Raw genomic sequence first — 23804 nt, forward strand, 5'->3', positions numbered from 1 at the left:
TAAGTCAACTAATTTACTAAAAGGGGGCAGCCCTCGAGTATTCTTTGCCTCCTACCACGGACACAGGTCAACATATTTTAGTAAAACAGGCTAACGTTAATGTTTTTACCAATGTTTTTATGTCCCTGGATATTTTCCAGCACGGACCTCTCCTTGTGATACCCGTAATCTCCTCCATGAGTGTCGGCCTGAAACTCCTTGACAGCGGCGGTGGTGGTGGCTCTGCCTGAGCTGACCCGGTACACCGAGGCTGAGACTCCCTGGCCGAGCCGTGATTGAACCGTCCATATCTCGCCGAAGATCTCGAACAGTACCGGCTTTATGCTTCGGTCTACGCTACCCTGTGTCGGTTCGATGCTTTCGGGACGCGGTGCCTGTACCTTTGGGCTCGTCTCGGGGGAACCGCAGTGAGCCATCGGGCAACAACACACAGGAGGAGAGGAGCCAGCTAACGTTAGTTGACAAGGGGGGGCAGCTGCAGAAGCATTGCGAGCAAACCGGGCTATATCAACGCCACGTAAAACTACTAGGACGTGTCAACGACAGCTAGCAGACAATCCAGCTGCGCCCGCAACCTTGATAAAAATATAGCACTTCCTGGGCATATTAGACTGTTACTGTTTGCTTAAAGTTACTGAGGCTGTCAAAATTAATTCACGCAAGTCAGCTGAGAAAAAGTTAGCTGCTCCAAATGGCTAAACTAACGTTAGCCACTGAGTTTCAGCACAAAAACAAACCACTTCCACGACACACAGGGAAATGCTTTCCCCATAATACAACATTTGTATCGAATACAATAACGTTAAAGTTGAACGTTAATAGCTTTAACTGCAATCAAGTTTTGCCTAAGTTGTAACTCAGGTTGTTGATATCAGTCTTACTTCCGTTTCTACTTTCCTCGTCTCTACTTTCCGGTGCATCTTTACCTGCAGTCTGCCCCCTTCCGGTAAGGCGTATCCCAATACTTCCTCTCAATGGTACCATAGACTAATGGTACATGAATGTTCTCTTTCTGAAGGATTTGCAAAAACCTGCTGATTTTTACAGTTCCAACTTTTGTATCAGGCCTACTTGTTTATGTAAATATGGCTTACATTTATCTGGTTAATTGTATTACAATTTAACCGAGTAAACCTGACATCTTCTTTTCTACCTTTACGTTCATATCTTCTCACCCTAACCGCCTTTTGAATTTTGTAATACTCTCTACCTTTTGTATCGTTTTCCAAGATTTCCTGCTATTTAATATTAACTCTCTGATGAATGATTGATTTTACTTCTGCTTTTCACAACCTAACGTTTAGTTTATTATTTTTATGTAATGCACTTTAAGCCATATTGTCCACTATTTCATTTCCCTCTACCCACATGTGCCGGAATTCAACAAAAATGAATATCTATTCCTAGATGCTGTAAATTTAGGAGCTTCGAATGTACCTCTATAAATAGATCTTTCCTTGTCGTTTGTCCTGACTTAAAACTTTGTATTGTTGCTGCAGAATCCAAGGATATTACTACTTTTAAAGATTTAACTGGACTGTGCTTTACTGAATCTAATATACTCCTTGGGCCCTATTTTAACGATCTAAGCGCACTAAGCGCATGGCGTGCGCTTAGGGCATGGCATAAAAATAAATGACTAAATATGCAATTTTTGAAATTAGGATTTTTATTTGTTTATTTTGCACAAGAAAATCAAGACAGCAGTAACAAAAGAAAATAAAGTAATAAAATAAAGATTTCAATGAGATTAAGAAAACCCTAGGGGGTTTATCCATTTAATAGGAAGAAAAGAAAAAAATATATAGCGAGCAATTACAATTACAAGAGTCCTAAACAAACAACAACAAATTGAACACAAGTAAGCACTGCATTTAAAAAACAAAAACAAGCATAAGGTTGGCAAATAAACACATAAATGACTAGAATAAAATTAGGATATGTTGATAATCAAAGTTTCAATGATCGATCCATTTAATAGTAGTTTCTTGGTTGACATTACAAGAATAAATGCTCAAATAAACACATCAGGAATTACATACAAGATTTACTCAGATTTCTCAGACATGAATTGGCAGGAAATGTGACTAGTTGGAGACAAATTCTGTAATAATAACAAAGTTAAAAAGGGGTTTCCTTTAAAACTGAAATTATTTTTTTTTTTTCAATCAAAAACTGCTATTGCAAGAACCTATCAAAAACATTTATACTATTATTATTATTATTATTCTAAACCATCTCTGAACCTTTGGGTGCAGTCTAGATTTTACTGCGCATGTGTTTTACCGTAATGATATGACGCGTGACATCTTTTTTTCCTTCGAAGAAACAAGGAAGTGTTAGTTAGCAAACCAGACAGCAGGCCATTGTATATATATATGGACAGCACAGCAGTCAAAGTACAAGCTAACGTTAGCTGTTGGTCTGTTAAAATTGCGGCACTCTCTGTTCACCTACCGTTCTAGCAAAATGCCTGAAATACTGACACCAAGGTAAGAATACTAAACACCGTAACGTACCGTATTATTGTGACATGTTAAGGTTACATGTTTTTAAATCATTCATTAAGGTCACCCTTGTTGTTCCAAGTAGCTACGAAATATCAAACAAACAGCTAATGTTAGTTACGTTAACGTATGTTGAAGTCTCTAGCTACTTAACTCTAGCTAGCTCTTTGATACAATACTACAAGACTTTAGCTTGCCGTTGGTTACAACATAATTAGCACAAACGATATTGTAGTTGTATGTAGTTTTAACTGCCGTAAATCTGTGATAGAAGTAGGCTAACGTTACATAAATGTACTGCTATCCTTTTCATTAGCTGATTGTGGACTAATGTTACCAGCACAGTCAGTTTGTTAGTTTGTTTTGTTGTGCAGTGTCAGCTTCTCCTCGGCTAGCTAGCTGACAGGTGCATAACGATGGTGACATCCTGGATTTAACTGAAAGTGGCTGTTTTGATGTTTCACCGACTGTGAACTAGGAAGTGAAGGTGTAAAAGGGGGAGGCCACAGTCATTTTTTGTGCAAGTAATAAATGATTAAGTGGGCTTTGTGCTGTGTCATGTCAGCTGTTTTACCAGATATACAGTGCTGCGATACAGCCATATTAGGGATGCTCCTTTATGAAAAAAATCATAATCACCATTATTTTGGTCAATATTGAAATTATTTAACACGATTACTCATTGTCTTTTGGAAAGATGTATTTTTTTAACTTAACAGTTAAACAAATCAACAGTGAAAACTGAAATTTTCAAGGTCCAATATTTTATATATATATTTACTGTATTTAATAAAAGAATGACCACAATTTGTCACAAAATATTAAGGAAACATGCTAACTTTAAATCCTATCTTCTCTGACAACAATGCTAAAGTCTGTATTCTGGGATGGAATGTTTGTATTTGTTTTGGCCTGTGTGTTAAGGACAGAACATGACTTAAAGGAGAACTCCGGGCAATTTTTACGTTAATTTTGATCGCTATACGTATGTGAGTACTGTTGCTAGCCAAAAAAACGAGACGAATTGACAGCAACACAGAGCTACTACAGCTAATGCCCAGAGCTCCCACTTAGCTAAAACGGCAGACACAAAATGCAATTAAAATGTCTGTGCAACATGAACAGGGCCCTTACATGACAACAAGATGCGTTTTCAACTCCGACATTGTTTAAATTTACCTACCCTGTTAGCTGCTAGCTGCCATCTGGGATGAGTGAGTGTGTTCAGCCAGGCTTCGGTAATAATCATCAAGCAGCAGTTCTATTTCGTATAGGCTTCGCCCTCTAAGCCACGCTATGGGTTTATCCCTTCGCGCATGCGCAGTCGTGAAGATTTTCTTTCCCGCCCTTGCGTGCCGCACGGGCTTCAGCTACGTCCGCAATTACTGTATAAAAACAGGGCGGACCCGTTGCTATGCTCCCACTTTTTCTTCAAGCAAGAGCAGTTATGAAGAAGGTAATGAAAACTACCAGCTCCAGCGGCGTCCGCCTCTGCCCCTCCTGCGAGGCCGGCTACATCTTCTCGCCGGACCTCCACCCCCGCTGCGAGACCTGCCTCGGCACCTCTCCTGCCGGCAAGGCTCTCACCTCCGACGCCTCCTGCCCGTTCTGCGCCCGCCTGCCTTCTAAAGAGCTTCAACGGCGGGCGGACGCTTTTCTGGCCTTTGAGGTCGACGGAGAGGGGGACGGCAGCTGGGCGGACCGACGCGACACCGTCGACGCCCTGGAACCGCTGGAAGAGGGCGTCTTCAACGGGCACGAGTCCAATGACTCGTCTCCCCCGAAAGACTACTCTCTCACCGGGTTTCCTTCCTCCCCACTGGGAGGACTGGATCTGGAGACAGGGATCGATGCCTTTCCGCTACGGCTCTCCCCGTCTCCAGAACGGCCAGGGGCACCGCCTCAGCGGTCTTCCCTTCTGCCGCAGGTGGCTCCACCCTCCACCACCAAGGCTCTTTTTTATGGACCTGCCGGAGATCATAAAAAGGGCAGCGGACCAGAGGGGCATAGCGCTTCCAGCGGAGCCGCCAGCCCCCTCTCGCGGCCTCCTGAGCGGTGACCTCTACTCTCAGGAGCCGCCGTCCAAACGGGCCCCACTCTGGCCGCGCTTCACGGAGCTTCGGCCTTTTGTGGAGGAGGCTCTCTCTCAGCCAGGGAAACTGAGGGCGCCAGTCTCGCGCTATGCCCCGTTCACACGGGTTCATGGCGACACAGAGGCAGGCTTTCCTTTGCTCCCCCCTCTGGAGCAGAGCCTGGCGTCAATCCTGCTTCCGAAGGCTACCTTCTTCGGCCACCGGAAGCCGACCCCCCCGTCCCCCAGGACCAGGTTTGCGTCCAAGTCACTGACCGGTCTCACCAGTGTGCGGCCCAGGGCTTAGCGGCGCAAAACAACATAGCCTTGCTAGCCTCCGCCGTCTCCGCCATGGCCACCAACCCGGAGGCGCTTCCTCCGGAGCTAGCTACGGAGATCGGCAAGGCTATGACTGCCATCCTCACCCTCAGCACGGCGACCACGGTGGCGTTGTCGAGGGTCCAGGTGTGGCAGACTGTGGCCCAGCGAAATATCTGGCTCCACACGTCACAGCTACCCACGGAGGTCAGGCGCGAGCTTCTGTACGGTCCCATAGCTCCCGATGGACTATTTGGACCTCGTCTACAGACGGCCACATCCCACCTCCACCAGGCAGCCGAAGAGGCGGAGCGGCTAAGGCGGCTTGGCTCCTGGAAGGCAGCACCTCAACAACAGCGCCACCGCTCCACCAGCCGCCATAAGAGGAAACGCCCCACAGCCTCTGCTGCGGCTGCGCCCTCCCAGGCTTCGATCTCCGCCCCTCCGCCTGCCCCACCGCAGCGACAGCCGGCCCCCGACCGGCAGGCTTCACGGGGTCGAAGGATCATGAAGGCGGCCCCCACCTGGTCTAACCCGCCCCGAGCCACCCACCAAGCAGCGGCGGTGGCAATGACGGGCGCGGGGAACGTCTGTCCCTCCACGGTTGAGAATCGGAAACACAACGGCCCTTTTTAAGGGCCACTCAAGTCTTTCTAAAGAGCAGTTTCCCCTCAACCTAGCAGCCCTTGTTCCCACTGAACACTACACTGATAATATGACAGATGTTCCCCACACAAGCACACACCAGGTCACCGCTGCTCGCGGAGCTGCACCGCTCTCTCACTATGCAGACAGCAGGAGCAGACGCCATGCCGCTACACTTAGCGCTGCTCAGTTGTCCTCCTCCCCCTGGCTATGCCAGCGGGATGAGGACGACGATGACTCGCCACCCTTTCTACAGGGCCCTACCATGGGCTGGGCGATACGTTCTACCCATGTCTCGCCCAGCGGCGGGACGGGCTCTACGCTTCCTGCTAGCTATGTCTGTGAACAACACACAGACATGCGCGCCCCCGCTCTCAGAGCACAGCGCGGCATGGATCAGACTGACACACATGGACTTGTGGATGTCAAAACTGATATCACGGGGCTACACATTCTAGTTCGCCTCCCCCCCGCCTCGCTTTGCGGGCGTGTTGGAGACAACTGTGCTGTCCCAGGCGGAATCAGACGCCATGACGTCAGAATTACGGGAACTGCTGTCAAAGGGAGCAATTTCCCGTGTTCCTCCGGGGGAGGAGAACGAGGGTTTTTACTATACTTTCTCACGCCAAAAGTCAGGCGGGTTTCGTCCCATCCTCGACCTGTCCCAGTTCAACCGGTGCGTCATGGTCCGTCCATTCCACATGTTGACTATCAAACGTGTTGGAATGCGTGCGCCACCAGGAGTGGTTTACATCCGTGGATCTGAAAGACTCTTACTTTCACATCCAAGTCATCCCCAGACACAGGAAATTCCTGCGCTTCTTTTTCCGAGGGGCTCCTTTTCAGTACAACCGACTGCCATTCGGTTACTCACTGGCCCCTCGCACTTTTTCCAAGTGCATGGAGACGGCACTTCAGCCGTTGCGGAAAAAAGGCGTCGGAGTCCTGTTTTATCTGGACGATTTGCTCATCCTGGCTCCCTCTCGGGAAACGGCGGCGCTACACACCGTGTCAGTCCTGCAGCACCTGCAGACACTCGGTTTCGCCATAAACTGGCAGAAAAGCGCATTGGTTCCCTCACAATCGATAGTTTATCTGGGCGTAGTGCTAAACTCGATTGTTATGAGGGCCAGGCTGTCAACGCCGAGGCAAGATGCGCTGCTTTCTCTCCTGTCGCGCACCACGCCCAAGCAAAGGTGTCAGCGCTGTCTATCATGCGCCTTCTGGGCATGATGTCCGCGGGATACATGGTAGTACCCCTGGGACTTCTCCACATGAGGAAAATCCAGAGGTGGTTCCTTCGTCAGCACATCCACCCCATACGCCACAAGTGGCGAATGCTGACTATCCCTCCCTCTCTGCAGTCAGACCTGTCATACTGGGGAAACCCCCAGACCCTGTCAGCTGGGGTTCCCCTGGGCAGAATGACGTCATACGTGACAGTGTACACGGATGCGTCCCTGGGGAGGAATGTGCGAATCACAGGTGGTGGGAGGGGAATGGCCTCCTCCTCCCCTCCCACACATAAACTGCCTGGAGCTGTCCACGGTGCTGAAGGTCTTGAAGCACTTCGCCCCGAAGGTAGCAGGGAGACATGTTGTGGTGCAGACAGACAATGTCACAGCAGCGGTGTTCATAAATCGCCAGGGTGGCGTACCCTCGGCCCGGCTATTGGAAATAGCCAGGAGCCTCCTGCTGTGGTCTCACAGTCATCTGCTGTCCCTCAGGGCCGTCCACATCCCCGGGATACTAAACCGGGCGGCAGACCTAATGTCGGGGGGGGGGACCTCTCACAACGAGTGGAAATTGAATCCCACTATCGTCGGCGGAAGCTGTGGAGCAGGTTCGGGAAGCAGAGGTGGACCTGTTCGCCTCACGAGAAAACACACAGTGCGCCTGTGGTTTTCCTTGAGCTCACGGGACAACCCACTCCTGGGCGCGGACGCTTTCTCCCACCATCCCTGGCCCAGAACCCTCCTATACACTTTCCCCCCGGTCCCTCTGATCCCTCGCCTCCTGAACGCATCCAGGAGGAAGGCCTGTCGGTCATCCTGGTGGCACCGGAGCGCACTTAACGCATCCTGGTTCCCCGACGCTGGTCCAGCTGCTGGCGGCTCCCCCCTGGCAATTGCCGTGGGCACGAGGGACGCCCTGTCACAGCTGGACGGCGCGATAGCCCACCCCCGGTGATAACCCAGCGACTGTGGGGCTGGCTGCTGAGCGGGAACGCTTGCAGAGGTTAGGCTTGCCACCTGCCGTGGTGCGCACCATTCAGAGCGCGAGCTCCCTCTACAACAGCGTGTTACGCGCGTTGGTCCGCTTTCCACCGCTGGTGCGGTGAGGGAGTCAGACCCCATATCGTGCCCCCTGCCCGTCGTACTGACTTATCTCCAAACACTGGTAGATAACGACTTGGCCCCATCCACGGTCAAAGCCTCACGCCGCGGCCATTTCATCTTGCCACGAAGGCTATGGAGAGAGAACGGTTTTTGCGCACCCCTAGTTAAACGTTTTTTTGAAAGGGGGTCCGGCGGCAGAAACCTGCCGTGCGTTCTCTCACGCCCAATGGGATCTGACCCTGGTACTCCGAGCTCTGGGAAGCCCCTTCGAGCCCCTGGCACAAGCCCCTCTCAGGTTGCTGTCTCTAAAAACGGCGCCCTCCTTGCACTGACATCAGCCAAGCAAGTGTGCGCTGTCAGTCTCGCCGTCCTGTCTCTCAATCAGAGTCACGGAGCGCAGCCACCCCACAGCCCAACCCTTCCTTCACACCAAAAGTTTAACAAATTCCTTTCGGTCGAGGGTTTTTTCCTCCAGGGTTTTTTCCCTGCCTCATAACAACGACGCTGAGGAGGCCTCTCACAGATTGTGCCCGTGCGTGCGTTATCACAGTATGTTTTACGTCGGCGGACATAAAGGCGGACACAGCAGCTGTTTGTCCACTACAGGAACTCCCAATCAGAGGGGCGGCAGCCACCCTACAGCCCAACCCTTCCTTCACACCAAAAGTTTAACAAATTCCTTTTAATCATATGGTCCCAAAGAGGGAATTTTAACCATCCAGGGTTTTTTCCCTGGTTTTAGTCTCTTTAAGACACAGCCCCAATCCGAACCAATTATCTACATCAAATACACCTGCCTCACCTGCCTGTATAAAAGACATGTCAACACCCAAACAACCAGCATCCAACATCACCACCATGAGGAGTCACATTCAACCAGGGACATCACCAGGGACAAGATTGTTGATCTGCACAAGGCTCATGGGTTACAGAGAATCGGAAAGCCCTTGGTTTGCAGTTATCACAAATAAGAAGCACCACACCACCGCCAACCTGGTTTCCACACAAGATCTTGCCTCGTGGGGTGTCCCTGATCATCGGATAGGAATCATCCCAAAACCACAAGGGGGGAACTGGACACAAGGCAGCTGTTTGTCCACTACATGGAACAATCCCAAGGGGGTCCCCCTGTCAAGAAAAACAACAGGCCTGTCCCACTGGCTGAAGAGGCGAGGCTATCACCCAGGCCTATAAACGTCAGTTTGGGGGCGAACACCGAGTACAACCCAAAGCCCCCCCAGGGCATGGTGGTGGCAACATTCTACACAGGCTCTGTCTACATGTATCGACAGCCCTGTTCAGAGGCATGTCAGTGGCAGAAATCTGTGCTGCGAAGCTCTTGGGCATCTCCATGCCCTTTCATCCGATTTGGAGGCTTCTATGTGTCTGAGCCCTCCCAACTGACTCACATCTGGTCCTCTCTTCTCCAGGGGTCAAATACTTGTTTTTCCTCATCAGAATGAGGACCCGTCGTTATGTATAATTGTTTATATTATGTACATATGTATATAACGAATCTTCCTCCCTGTGATACACTATGAAAACCAGCTTTAGTTAGCATAATGGCTACGACCAGCTGGCAGATCTGCTGCACCATGTAAAATGTCCTTAAATAGGCCTACAACAAGCAGATCCGACCAGGGATCAAACCTCTTTTCTTGATATTTGTTTACTGTCAATACATTTTTGTCTTTTTTTTTTTTTTTTTTTTTTTTTTTTTTTTTTTTTAAAGCTACATTCAACATAATGATATGAGAGAGAGAGAGAACACAACCTGATTTTTCTGCCATGTAAACATTATATCCCAAATATGATGAAAACACGATAAGCCTAATAGTTGTAATATTCATTACACACGTGATTCAAACAACATGCTAGCTCCATCCGTGGTTTCTTAGCAGTGTCCATAGCAACCAGCCGTTTATTGCAGATTGAGTCATAAAAATTATCATTCTAATTAGCCATAGTGGATGGGTTGTTGTGAGTGAAATGACGTATAATTAATTAGGGAAATATTGAACAGAGCGGAGCTGCTGTTAGCTGCTGCTTCTTTGTGCTCATTTAGGCAGATGCTTTGCATGTCTCGCAGAAAAAAATGTACACAGTGTGTAACGTTACAGGATTACGACTTGCCACCAAATGGAAATGTTAGCATTAGCTAGCTACGTCAGTTGTGCCGGTGTTTTTCGAACCCCGTCGAGATCTGTTCCCCCCCCCCCCCACCTTAACCTGAATCCAACCCTTGTAGCATTTTAACAGTAGGTAAACAGAGAGACTTCGACACGATGACACGACAAGGTGCTATGTTAAAAACAGCTACTAGCTACATGTGGCGCACGTACAGGAGCTGAAGCTGTCGATATAAAAAATATTTTCAGCAAATATCTTTTTGATACAACACGATTGAGCTGGCAAAGTAGTTTTTGTGTTCATATGTGCAGTATTTCTTCAGTTTGTGAAATCCTACGATCTCTACAAAGCTAACGTTAAATTACGTTGGCTGACTGACGATACAGTGACATTGGCACTTCAATGATGCTTAGCGTTACGGACTTCGGAGCTAGCCCGCATCACTGTCGTCCAAATGTTAAATCACAACCTCTCGTGTAATATTGCTTATAGGTTTTACATCTAAGGATAGAGTTTCTCCCAAACCAAATATGATCAAACACGGGACAAGCCTCATAACCGGAACAGGGCTCCACACTAACTTTTTGCCTTGGTTGCACTGGTGCCCCTAACTTTTTTTATTTAGGTGCACCAGCACAAAATTTAGGTGCACCCAAATTTTTCCTCGCATTGCCGTAACGCTGAATGGCGATACACGATATATAGCTCTGTATTTTTTTTACAAAGTGGGCTAAATGTTCAGTTTTAAGTCAAAGTCACTTTTCTTAAGCTCTTTTATTAAAACCGATTTAGATTTAAAATAAAAATCAAAGACAGGGTTTCCTTTACCAGTTTGAAAATATACAGCTGCAACACATGTAAATGAAAGTTATCTAAAATAAATAGCCTAGGATATATATAAAAAAAATATCTGAGAAAGCTCCTTCATAAGCTTTCAACAACAATAAAAGACTAAAAGAGAGAGGACGACCGGATAGCTCAGTTGGTAAATATAGAGGTTTGACTCCGACCTGCGACCCTTTCCTACATGTCATCCCCCCTCTCTCTCCCCTTTCATGTCTTCAGCTTTCCTATCAAAATAAAGGCCGAAATCTTTAGAAGAAAAAAAAAAGACCGAGGGAGTGCGATGGACTGAAGCATATGCTAGGCTACTCAGAGAGTGACGGCTGACTCATTAGCGGCGTTACACCCGTCTTGTGTAGGCTATGAAATGTCTGTATCGTCACTGCGCTGCATTTTTATGAACTATGATCCAGCAGGCTCCGTCTCACACGCTATTACTCAACCAACTGAAGTTAGTTGCATTTAATAACTTCTAATGTGTGTTTCGCCGTGGCGGCCGCAGTAACAGAGAGTTACCAGCGGAAACACTGGTACCAATACAGGTTTCCCTCTCATACTTAACAATATACAGCTGTGTTAATAACAATTAAAACTCTAGACAAATGTCAGCAGTGTGGACCGGCGGCGCTGTGTCTCTCCATGTTGTAGGTGCGCTGTGTGTGTGTAAATGGCGGTGGGGCTGTGTGGAGGAGAGATCTAAACACAGGCACGGCTTTACAGAAGGAATGGGTCATGTAACGCAACATTAAACCATATCCATATAAACGACATTGCTTCGTTTGTGGAGAGGCAGCGGATGCGAGGACGTTAGGTGCACCGGTGCGACCTAGGAAAAATCTTAGTTGCACCCTTACAAATTAGTCGCACTCTTGAGTCTGTATTTAAATTTTTTATATACATTCCACAAAAGGCATCGGATTTTTGCGGTTTTGTTTTAAATTTCTTGCGCAGTTTTAAGATGCATCTACGTTGCTTAGTAATAATCATAGTCTCTGTCAGAGAAACTTAACTAGCGGTCTTGAGTAACAAGTGTGGGTATCACTGATGGGCCGAAGGCAAAGCCAGAGTCGGTAACGTAGGCAACTACGGCGTGGATGGACTGAACTGGGTCCTCCGGACAGCCTGTCTCTTTTTCTTTCTCCGTGCCCATTTGCGGTGTGAAGCACGTGTTCGCGCTATTCTCTGACGTGCTCTCTAACAATCACTGCTGATAGACTGCTTTTTGTACATTTCTGATACGATGGCGGGAGGAATCTAACCGTGGCGGTCCGCCACTTGCCAATCAACATAGAGGAAATACCATGTAAAAGTACCATGAAATAAGTAAAAGTAAAATCTTTTTAATGTATTAAATCGTGAGACCGTCCTGATCTTGCGAGCTCCAGTTTTCCACTCGCAGATCAGTCTGGCATCTTGAGATAGAGAAAATTTGGAGCCGTTCGCAAAAAACACCCGGGCCAATCAGCGTTGGTTTTGAGGCGGGTTTAGGTGGTGATAGACAGATGGATTATCCAATCCGCTAACCAGTGTTTTCAGACAGCGGTAGACCTAATTCTGTTAGCTGCTTGCTAATGCTTTTTTCTCTTGGATCTTTTTTTTGGAATATGGACCGGGAACCTGACAGGGTGCCTTTTATTCGTAAATTCTCGTTACACAAACGGCAAATATCCTTTACCGACATGTTGCTTGCTTGCTGAGCTAACGAGCTATGCCTTGCCTGCAGCAGCAGGGGCTTGTGGTTGTATTTTCATACGCTTCGTTGATCTGATTGGTTGATTTGGCCCGTCTATCACCAACATAGGTGATAGACAGATGGTTTATCCAATCATCTAACCAGTATTTTCACCCCTTCCCAAAAGTTCTCCAACGGAAAGTTCCCAGATGGATATGCCGAGCAAATGCGAAGCAATCTATCTGGCGGAGTCAGGTTAGTATCTTACAGCCTTTTTACAAATTATACAGCTTGCCGCTGTTTAATTTTTGGCCTGAAAATATAGCCACACTGTGCTCCTCTTCCTCTCTGCCATTCTTCTCCCCAGTCTCTGTGCTGCTTGTGTGTGTGTGCTGCTGGCCGCCGCCGGCCTGGCTGGTTGGTTGCTTGTTTGCCTGGTGCCGCTGAGTCACCAGTTTGATGAAACCGCAGTGGTGCATACTGGAGAGAAACTGAAACTATCGGTCTTATTACACTGGTATTGATCAATATAAATACCAAATACGCCATTAATATTATAGTGAACGGTGTCTGCGTGGAGTTATAAAAAGTGTAACTACACTTGCAACTGCTTAACTAGCATTGCTGTGACTTAAACAAACTCAGTCTGCGTAGTTTTGCTCTGTCCGCTCCAAAGCTCTGTGTGTGTGATGAGACCCGCTCTCTGACAACTTGCAGAGAGAACAGAAAAGCTTGCACTTATTTGCGCACTCAGGTACCGAAATTTGGCACTGTTTGATTTATTGTGACTCGGCCCTCGGTAGTACCGACGTAATTCGCTTGGTACCCAAAAACAGTATTGGGTTCGGAACCCAACCCTCACGGGGAGTAGGGTTGGGTTAATGTAGGTTAATGGGAATGTGTATTGCTCAAAACCAACATGAAAAACGTAATGTTCCCTCAGCATTTTGTTTTGTTGCTTAACTGCATCTAAAATAAGCTATGACGTATCACCTGTTTCGGGTATCCTAAGGTGTAGTCTATTTGCTTGATTTTTTCATAGCGGTTAACTAGCAAATGACCCCACCAATGGGAACGTTATTGTTCATATTTTGGCACAATGTTATCTTAGTAATGACAGTATTAGTGGTCATATTAAGTGAAAATGTGATTTCCACCCCCCACCCCCCTCGCTGACGGAAAAAATCATAACGGAAACACTGTTACAATTTGAAATGTACAAGGGTAAACAAACTATTGTGAGATCCAATGGCAAGATCCATACATGACAATAACTATCACAGTGAATGTTTAATCAGTGATTGTTTTGTCTTCAGCAACCATGTATGTTTCTGTGCAGGGTTTTAATCAATTTCTTACATTGCTAACCTTAATTTTTTCATTCTCATTCATTTCCCTTTATCTTTTCAAGGATTCAAGCAATTAATTCAAGCAACACTAGTACTAGTAACAGACTGGAGGGGTTCAAGGCACACGCTGTGTTCCAGGAAATCAACAAGAAGCTCCAGGAGGTGATTACATGACTTACAATAGAAGATATTGTCATTAATTGCAGACTTGTGACTATATACACTACCAGTCAAAAGTTTTAGAACACCCCAATTTTTCCAGGTTTTTATTGAAATTCATGCAGTTCAATGTCTTATTGCACTCTGAAATGAAAGAATAGAACAAATGAGCAATTTAAATCATGGAATCAATTTATAAACTAAAATGTATTCTAAATTTTTGACTCATCAAAGTAGCCCCCTTTGGCAGATATAACAGCTGAACACACTTGTGGCATTATTTCTACAATGGAAATCAAATGTTCTTCAGAAAGTTCTTCCCAACTCTGTTGCAGAAGTTCCCATAAATGTGTGGCACTTGTAGGTTGCTTTGCTTTCACTTTTCTGTCCAGTTCATCCCAAACCAGCTCAATGGGGTTTAAGTCTGGTGATTGTGCTGGCCACTCCATGTTTTTAAGCTTACCATCTAGTTCTTTTTTCCTAAGGTAGTTCTGGCATAGCTTGGACTTATGTTTTGGGTCATTATCTTGCTGTAGGATGAACCCCTGACCAACTAGGCGCATACCAGAGGGTACTGCATGGCGCTGTGGTAGCCAAGGGTGCCTTTCACTCTGTACAAATCACCGACCCTGGATCCAGCAAAACAGCCCCAGACCATCATGCTTCCTCCTCAATTTTTAACAGTTGACCCACTGAGGAACCATCTTTTCGCCTACTCGACGGCGTACAAAAATCCTGTGTGATGAACGGAGATTTCAAATTTTGTTTCATCAGTCAGTAGTCTATTGACGATGTTTCTTGGCCCAGGCAAGCCTCTTTTTCTTATATTGACATCTTAGCAAAGGCTTTCTTGCTGCAAAACACAGGACTTTCACCCGGGAGAGCCGGCTTTGCGTCCCGCGTGTGGCCGTTTCAGCCGTTTTTATTTTATTTATTTTTTAATAAGCCTTACCCAATGTTTCTTTCCTAAACCCAACCATTTATTGTTTTCCTTAGCGTGTTTTTGTCGTTATTTTCTGTGTTTTTGTCACTGTTTTGTTACTAAAGCCTTTCCCTGTGTTCTTTTCCTAAACCCAACCATTTTTTTTTTTTATCAGGCGTGTGATGTTGTTCTCGCAATAGTACGTTGCTTCTCACAATAGTACGTCGCGTTCTCGCAATAACACGCAACGTGGCGAGGCCACATGGTGGGTATGTTTACCTCAGCTGTATACAGCGTAGGCATACACGTGGATAGCTGAAAATGCGTACAATAACACGCCATTTGGCTTTATGAAAGTGGCGTGTATATTTACCCAAAGTCATGATGCCATGTTGGCTTGAAGCTGTTGTCCTGCGAGCCGCCTATCACGCAAGCTGTTGACTCTCAGAAACTTGTCTTCTGATTCTGTTGTGGCTTTGGGTCTGCCAGACCTCTTCCTGTCAGTTTCCCCCAGTTTCTAAGTGCCTTTTGATGGTGAAGAATACTGTACTCACTGACTTTCTTCGCAATTTCTCTGTAGGAAAGACCAACATTCTTAAGTGTTATGATGGTCTGTCTCTCTTCCATTGTTAATTGCCTTTTATAGCAACACTCTACTTTCTGCAGTACAATACTGTTCAAATAATGCTCACAAGGGTACGGTACCACAGTGTGTTCCAACAATACCTTTATACAAACAGAGGGGGTTGTAAGTAATCCAAACAAGTTGGAACACCTGTGGGAATTGGTAGCACCAACTTCAAAGCTTGATCAACTTCCATTCCTGCAGAACAGCTTTACATTGTTAAACCATTTCTTGTTCCCTGAAAAAGGCCTTTTTGTAAAATACTGAAATGTACATTATTTTTCAGTTTTGGGTAACCTTAAATTTTTTTTAACCTCAGGCAGTTCACCACTTTTGTACAATTTCAAGCTATTCATTGGAACTGCTAAAGTTTCAATAAAAAACTAAAACAAATTGGGGTGTTCTAAAACTTTTGACCGGTAGTGTATATATCATTAAACATACATTAGAGGTGTGATTAGAGGTGTGGCTGTGGCTCAGTGGTACAGCAGTCCCCTGCCAATCGGAAGTTTGGGAGTTTGATCCCTGGCCCTGCAGTCCCATGTCGAAGTGTCCTGTGTAAATGTGTGTGAGTGTTTATCTGATGAGAGTGTATGAATGTGTGTGAATGGTTCCTGTACTATGTAAAAGCGCTTTGAGTAGTCCTTAAGACTAGAAAAGTGCTATATAAAACCAGTCCATTTACATTAGCGATGCCCTGATCACGTTTTTTATCTGCCAATACGTTTTTGTTTAGTTATAGCAGCCAAAATAGCTGTGTTAAAGTATTGACCATTTTAAGTTTGTAGTGTATTGGGATCTCCACCAGGTGGCAGCGTAACCGGCTATATAATGGTGTGTGACTCTATAGTAGGCCTATGAATAAGAATTACAAGTCAGTCTTGTTAGTTTCCTATATCCTTTTCCCACCAAAAATGTGCGCATATATGCAGGTTTTTGAGCGGGAATATCTGCTAATGATTGACTTTCCCATTGCAAGTAGAAAAGTATGCGTTCGTTTTTTTTTCTTCTGGTGCGTCACGTTTGACGGAAAACAGGTGTTGTTAACTAATGTAAACAAACGGCTCTATTGGATTGAGGATTGGATAATGCAAACGTGCAAATGGTGCTGGAATAAATAAAGAATTATTATTATAATTAATATAAACGTTTGCTGATATATCTGAGGTAGGTGGATATGACAGTATATACTATGTATATTGACAGGTATGTTTGTTTAAATTATGTGTGTATTTATGTGTTTAACACTTAAAGCAACAACTATTTTATATTAATGAACGTTCGTTGATTTGATACAAAGCTAATTAAGCCTATCAGCTCCATAAAATGTCTCAGTACTAGTGTAAATGTACCCGTTGAAAATGTACCTGTTTGGAACGGGACGATTGCTGGCCTGTGGTATTGCTGCTTGTAGAATTAAAACCAAAACCCCAAAAAGTACTTGAGAAGGACCCCAAACCACTTAAAATGCAACTCCCCTGTATACTACTAACTTCCTGATTTACCTGACAGAGAATGTTGCACATTCAGAATGTAATCACAAAATATCACAATGAAACTGTGGGGTAATCAGACCTAAGGGGGTGTGTGTGTGTGTGTGTGTGTGTGTGTGTGTGTGTGTGTGTGTGTGTGTGTGTGTGTGTGTAAAGCCAATGTGTGCTTCTTTTACCGATGATATCTTTTGCATTTATCATCCAATCAACGTCAAACTTGGCACTGCACTTACTATTTGCCCGTAGCAAGACCCCTGTCAAGTTTTAAATCCATTGGACTAATGGTTCAAGAGATATGCGCATAACACACACACAGACAGACGTTCCTGCAATTTATAGATAGATGGCTTTGTTTACAAAATTGTGTTGCAGAAGCTCTTGGAGATGAAGAGGACATACAAAAACAAATCGTTTTAGCACAGGTATGGGAAAAACCGAAATGATACCCAACCCTAGTCCTAGACCCTGATAATATGTGGCCCCTAGCTAAGTAACTATGCTATAAGCTTGTAAATATAGGTAGTGGAAAAACTTAGTAAGGTTTACTGTGTGTAAAATCTCTGTGTACTTTGAACAGGAAGGGGAGCAGTTTGTGAAAAAGATTGGGGGAGTGTTTGCCTTCAAAGTAAAGGACGGCCCAGATGGACAGGAGGCAATTTGGTTTGTGGACGTGAAGAACGGCAAAGGCTGTGTTCACAATGACGCAGGTAAGAAATCTCAGGGGCCTGTTAAACCGTATCAGGGCTTTCTCTTATCTCATGTGACAGTGGAAAGTTATTGTGAAATGTACTTTTGTTAAAGTGCTCATATTATGCTTTTTGTCTTTTTTCCCTTTCTTTTACTGTGTTATATATCTTTTTTTGTGCACGTTATAGGTTTACAAAGTGAAAAAGCCCAAAGTCCACCCAAAGGAACCATCTCCAACAGAAAACAATGTTCACAAACTGCACCAAACGGCTCTATTGTAGTCCAGCCTTTACTTTCGTGACGAACATGCATCACTTTGTAACACACGTTATAATGCTCGCCTAGCTGCTAGCATGGCACGCCCTCATACTCTGCTTCTGACTGGGTAGTAGTCCTTACTTAGCTACTGCGCATGTGCGACTCCCAATAGAGATGGAAGAGAAGTGTGATGCCTCACTCTGTAGCTAAAACAGAGAGCTCCACACACAGGGTGAAAAGAGGAGCTGCAGCAGTGTGCAGTACAACAAAAATATGGTGTTTTTTTGAAAATTAAACCATGTAAACCTATTCTGATATAACCTCTAAATACAATTATGAACCTGAAAATGAGCATAATATGAGCACTTTAATACTTAACTATAGGTGGAAATGCAGTTTAAAGTTCAAGGTCTGTGCAGACTGTTTTTTTTTTTTTTTGCTTAGTCTGTGTGTGCTTTATTAGACATTTATATTTCTTTTTGCCTTTACACCTTCAAAGACCTGCAAGTCACTGAATAAATATCCCTGAGATGCCTGTTTCTGTTTTTTAACTAAGCGTATCTCCTGTATCTCTGCCTTGCAGCTAAGAAAGCAGATTGCACCATTGCCATGTCAGATACAGACTTGTTGGCCTTGATGACAGGGAAGATGAACCCACAGTCTGTGAGTATTCAATCTTTGTGTGGTTTGAGTGGACACGTTTGCATGTAGTATTGATGATGATTCTGATTCAGAGAAGGCACAAGTAGGCTATACCATTATACCAGCCGTGAAGTATGTCTGAGCCTCTGGGCTTGGTGGGAAACGGTTAATGATCGCTTAATGAGGGTTGGCTATTATATATATATATATACATATACATATATATATATATATATATATATATATATATGTATATGTATATAATATATATATATATATATATATATATATATATATATATATATATATATATATATATATATATATATATATATATATATATATATATATATATATATATATATATATATATATATATATATATATGGATGGTGTGTGTGTGTATGTATATATATATATATATATATATATATATATATATATATATATATATATATATGGATTTTACTCGCCCATCCATCCATCTAAGTGCTTTACTCACGCATCAGCTCTATTTTTGTCAGAGCAGCTTGTGTCTATGAAATGGGAAATTCACTAATGAATATATAGTATATGAATTCCTTTATTTCATTGACTCAAAGTTAATATTGATGCACTTCGTCTTTAAGAATAGGTAAACATTTTATGTCTTGAAACAACACATACTGTACATCTACCTGTGCATTGGAACGGTTTCTATTTGCTGTAATTGTTTCTCCTCCACATATTGGCCATAAAGATATCGCTTCCTAAAGCAATTCCAATGTAAGTGATGGGGGACAAAATCCACATTTCTGTCTGTGCAAAAACAGATTTGAAAGTGCAGTCAAAACAAAAGAATAGAGTAAAATCAAGTGGGTATCTTCCAAAGTTGCAATGTTTTTAGTATGAAATTCCCTCTGTGTTTTCCTGGACTGTGTTTTCTTGCCGAGCTGCTGTGGAAGAACCATTACATGAAGAGGGACTTTTGTACTAAAAGACCGTAGCTTTGGAAGAAACTCTGATGCCTCATTTTTGCTTCAGTTGAACTTCAGAATGTAAGGGCTAGTCTCTAAACATTGACTCACACCAACAGTCGAGAAGCACCTGAGTCAAATCTTATCTGTTGAATCACTGCACTCTTTGTATTTATTTGACTGTGTGAAAATTAGATTTTCACATCAGATGATGGTAAAAAAGGCACGGAACTGTCGGTCAGGTAAAATAAAAGACTACCACCACACCAAATTCTGGTCTCAATTTAACACTTTAAAGTTTCTTATATATTATCATATATATTATTAGGGCCCGAGCAGTGAAACTGCAAGGACCTATTGTTTTTGTAAGGATTTTTCATTATTTTTATTTTCCATTATTCTTCTCCGCCTAAAACTCCGACTGCAGCCTAAACCGTACATTGTGGGGGGTTGCCATTTTCAGGACTGGTCCAAAACCCCGCAAGGACCGCGCTATAGCAGACAAAAACGCGTTTGGCCCCATAACTCCCACACCGTACACCCGACATTCAAAAACAATACATCTACGCGTTCCCTGGATCCAACTGAATCACGTGATATAGGCCACGCCCATTTCCGCCTAGACTTTTATGCGTGAAAAATTGTGATTTATCAAAAACCTACTTTTTCGAACTCCTCCTAGACCGTGCGACCGATCTGCACAAAACTTGGAACCTAGCATCCCCAGACTGACCTGACAAAAAGTTATAAAAGGAATTTTTGTACGATTAAAAATTGCGCATATAACGCACAAACTAATTTGTGTAGCTAACTATGAAAACCCTTTCAAACTTTGCCATATCTCAGCCAAAATAAATGCTATCAACCCCAAACTTTAGATTATTTTTTGCCATGACCCTCTGGAGGTACCCTATGCGTTTTACAAAAATTGGTCTCTAGGGGGCGCTACAACTACAAAAAGTTTTTCATGAACGGCTCATCCGAATATTTGATGTACCATCTGGGGCCAATTTTTGAGGCCATCCCTAGAATGGAGTACCGAGGGGTCAAAGTGGGCGTGGCCTATGGGACCCAATGTGACCCAACTCTAGATTCACCACTGCACAAAAATTTGGTAGATGGATAGGCATCTCCAGATGGACTTGACAAAATTAGAAATTTTTACATCCATTTCCTTGAAGGAATTTTGTTAACATTAAAGTTGGTAGATAGCATCTCCAGATGGACTTGACAAAAAGTTATTGAAGGAATTTTGTTACATTAAAGTATGCGCATTTGACGACAAAACACATTTTCCTAGCTAGCTACCACACACATATATCATATCTCGGCCAAATTAAACGTTATCAGCAAATAACTTGAGGTCCTTGTTCAACATCTCACGACGATACTCTGTACCAAATTTGGCGAAGATCGGCCTTTAGGGGGCGCTATAAGCAACGTTTATTTCTTTCCCGCCAATTTTCTCAATGCATTTCAATGGGAAATTTGCAATTGCAATATCTCTGCCACAGTAAAAGCAATCAACACAAAATTTGTGGTGCACGTTCGGCATGTCGTTCTGAGGGGCTGTACCAAATTTGGCAAAGATCGGCCATTAGGGGACGCTATAATCAACATATAAGTGTTTTGCCCTGTTAATCAATGTTAATGGAATATTTGCAATGGGAATGTATCAAAGACCTTGCAGCTCACACTTCTCAATATTTACTGATGTTTACCTCCTACCGTTAGGTTTTGGTTTTCGCTTTTGCGTGCTCCCCTGGTGTTCTACAATAAAGAAACTTCTTAACCCACCTGACAAAGTTTCTACAATCTTCACAGTGGACAAAATATAACTTTTTCCCACTTTTTCAATTCAAAATCAACACCATTCATATACCCTGATACCGTGCAATTAAACATTGCAGTTGGTGCTAAGTGGAGAGTCTGTCATAGTGTGATTTGTTATGTCGGTAGCATTGATTCTTAATTTCCCACGAAGTTGATTGCGGTCACGTGTCAGTTAAACTTCTCATCTCAAATCCTATCTGTATTTGTGAGATGTGGCTCTGTCCTGAGTTGAAAGCCTACTTTACGGCTTTATTATCGAGTTAATAGCCGTGTGTTCGTGTCGGCCGCTGTCCATTTCCTAAGGTTCTAAAATGCAAACAACTTTTGACTACTTTATCTTTTTTTAAACGACGTGCACCTGTGAGCACCCTCGGAGGAAAACATCAATTGGCGCCTATGACACCATTTACAACAACCTGACCACCTCCCCTGCTCTTTCAACCACCACACCTGCCTACCCCCTTCCACCCTTTCAGTCACGCTCTCATTTCTCTCTGCTGTCCCATGTGGTCAGGGGGGTTAAGAAGTTTGTTTAAAGTAGAGAATTGTTAAAGGTAGTCTGTACATGCGTGGAGACGAACTGCTAACCACTACATTTGCAACGGCAGAGTACCACAGACCTTGTGCATCAAACCTCTCGATATTCACCAAGTTCCGCATTGGCGCATCTTCCCATGTCATCGGGGGCGACTGGCGCGGCTCCCCGGGGCGTCGGGGACGACTGGCATCGGAGGCAACTGGCATCGTAGGCTTGGGCCCCGTCATAACTGCTTGCAGTTCTAGTTAGGGCCCGAGCATCGACAGCGGCGAAGGCCCTATTGAAACTGAAGGAATTATTGTTTGTTTGTTTCTTTCTATTCTTTTTCCCGTCAAATGAATTGGCTTTTTGAGGGCCTTAACATATTCAAAAACTCACCAAAATTAACGGACGCATCAAGTCTGGTGAAAATGTACGTATTTTAAGGGTTTCGCGAAGAGGCGCACAACAATGGCTCGCTAGCGCCCCCTAGAAAGTTAAAAAAAATTTAGCCCCTGCAGTGCGTTTAACGTAGACTCACGAAACTTGGTACACATATGTAACATGTCAAGATGTACAAAAAACTTCATTACAGCCATACCCTAAACCCAACAGGAAGTCCGCCTTTTTGATTTCAAAGTTCGAAATTAGTGCGATTTTGGCCATTTCCATATGTCGTACTTTAACGAACTCCTCCTAGAGATTTCATCCGATCAACTTCAAACTCGGTCTGTGCCATCTTAAGACGTTACAGATGAAAAGTTGTTAAAAGAAAAACTTTTCGTCATAGGGCGTGGCTGTGGCGGGGCGGCCATTTTGTGCGTTTCGCCGCCGAAACAGGAAGTGGGTGTAACTCGAGTGAACGTTGTCCGATTACCTCGAAACTTTTCAGGATTCATAAGAGTCCAACCCTGAGGACAAATAATGGCCAATATTTACTTAAAGTCATAGCGCCTTCTAGTGGCAACAGGAAGTAGGCCTAAAAGTCAAGGTGCTATACTTTAACGAACTCCTCCTAGAGATTTCATCCGATGGACTTCAAACTTGGTCTGTAACATCCCAACACCTTAACGATGAAAAGTTATTAAAAGAAAAACTTTTCGTCAGACGGTGTGGGAGTGGCGTGGCAGCCATTTTGAGTGTTTAGCGATGAACAAAGAAGTTATTGTAACTTGAGTGTACATTGTCGTATCTGCCCGAAATTTCTCACGATTGACAAGGGTCCAGGCCTGAGGACACCTACAGGCCAAAATTGAGTTTTGGTCATAGCGCCCCCCGCTGGCAAGAGGAAATGCGCCTTATATGACAAACATCATCCGATTTGCATGAAACTCAGAATGTGTGGTCTACGTTTGATACTGAGCTGCCCCCTATAATATGACCACGCCCACTTACTCAGGCCACGCCCCCTTTCATAACCTTTGAACTTTTTAAGGTATACCCTTGTGTGAGGTATCATTGAACTCAGCATAGACTTCTTTTTAAACTTAGCACCGACTTCCCTTTTAATTGGTGATGGTTTGACCCGCCCCCTAAACTTTAGCCACGCCCCCTTTCATAACATTTGAACCGTTTAAGGTAGAGTCTTGTGTGAGGTGTCATTGAACTCAGCAGAGACTTCCTCCTTCATTGGTGATGGTTTGCCACGCCCCCTATGCATAAGCTACGCCCCCTTTCATAACATTTGAACCGTTTAAGGTAGAGTCTTGTGTGAGGTATCATTCATCTCAGCAGAGGCTTCATTTTTAATTGGTGATGTTGGACCCTCCCCCTATGCTTTAGCCACGCCCCCTTTCACAGCTAATGAACCGTATGACGTAGAGTCTTGTGTGAGCTAT

The 23804-nt window shown here is 44.3% G+C and overlaps 2 protein-coding genes across 2 annotated transcripts in view; one reads left to right on the top strand and one right to left on the bottom strand.

Annotated features, from left to right (window-relative positions):
* The window catches only part of uhmk1 (U2AF homology motif (UHM) kinase 1), an 80259-nt gene extending 79352 nt beyond the window's left edge, over nucleotides 1-907 (bottom strand). Inside the window, exon 1 of the mRNA XM_028588110.1 lies at nucleotides 110-907. Within this exon, the coding sequence (XP_028443911.1) occupies nucleotides 110-416 (307 nt within the window). The 5' untranslated portion in view covers nucleotides 417-907. The remainder of the gene's footprint in view (nucleotides 1-109) is intronic.
* Nucleotides 908-2286: 1379 nt separating this feature from the next.
* scp2b (sterol carrier protein 2b) overlaps nucleotides 2287-23804 on the top strand; it is a 33167-nt gene continuing 11649 nt past the window's right edge. Inside the window, exons 1-4 of the mRNA XM_028588569.1 lie at nucleotides 2287-2492; nucleotides 13937-14036; nucleotides 17651-17780; nucleotides 18602-18681. Coding sequence (XP_028444370.1) covers nucleotides 2470-2492; nucleotides 13937-14036; nucleotides 17651-17780; nucleotides 18602-18681 — 333 coding nt within the window. The 5' untranslated portion in view covers nucleotides 2287-2469. The remainder of the gene's footprint in view (nucleotides 2493-13936; nucleotides 14037-17650; nucleotides 17781-18601; nucleotides 18682-23804) is intronic.

Source organism: Perca flavescens, chromosome 9, assembly GCF_004354835.1.
Source record: "Perca flavescens isolate YP-PL-M2 chromosome 9, PFLA_1.0, whole genome shotgun sequence".
Taxonomy (NCBI): domain Eukaryota; kingdom Metazoa; phylum Chordata; class Actinopteri; order Perciformes; family Percidae; genus Perca; species Perca flavescens.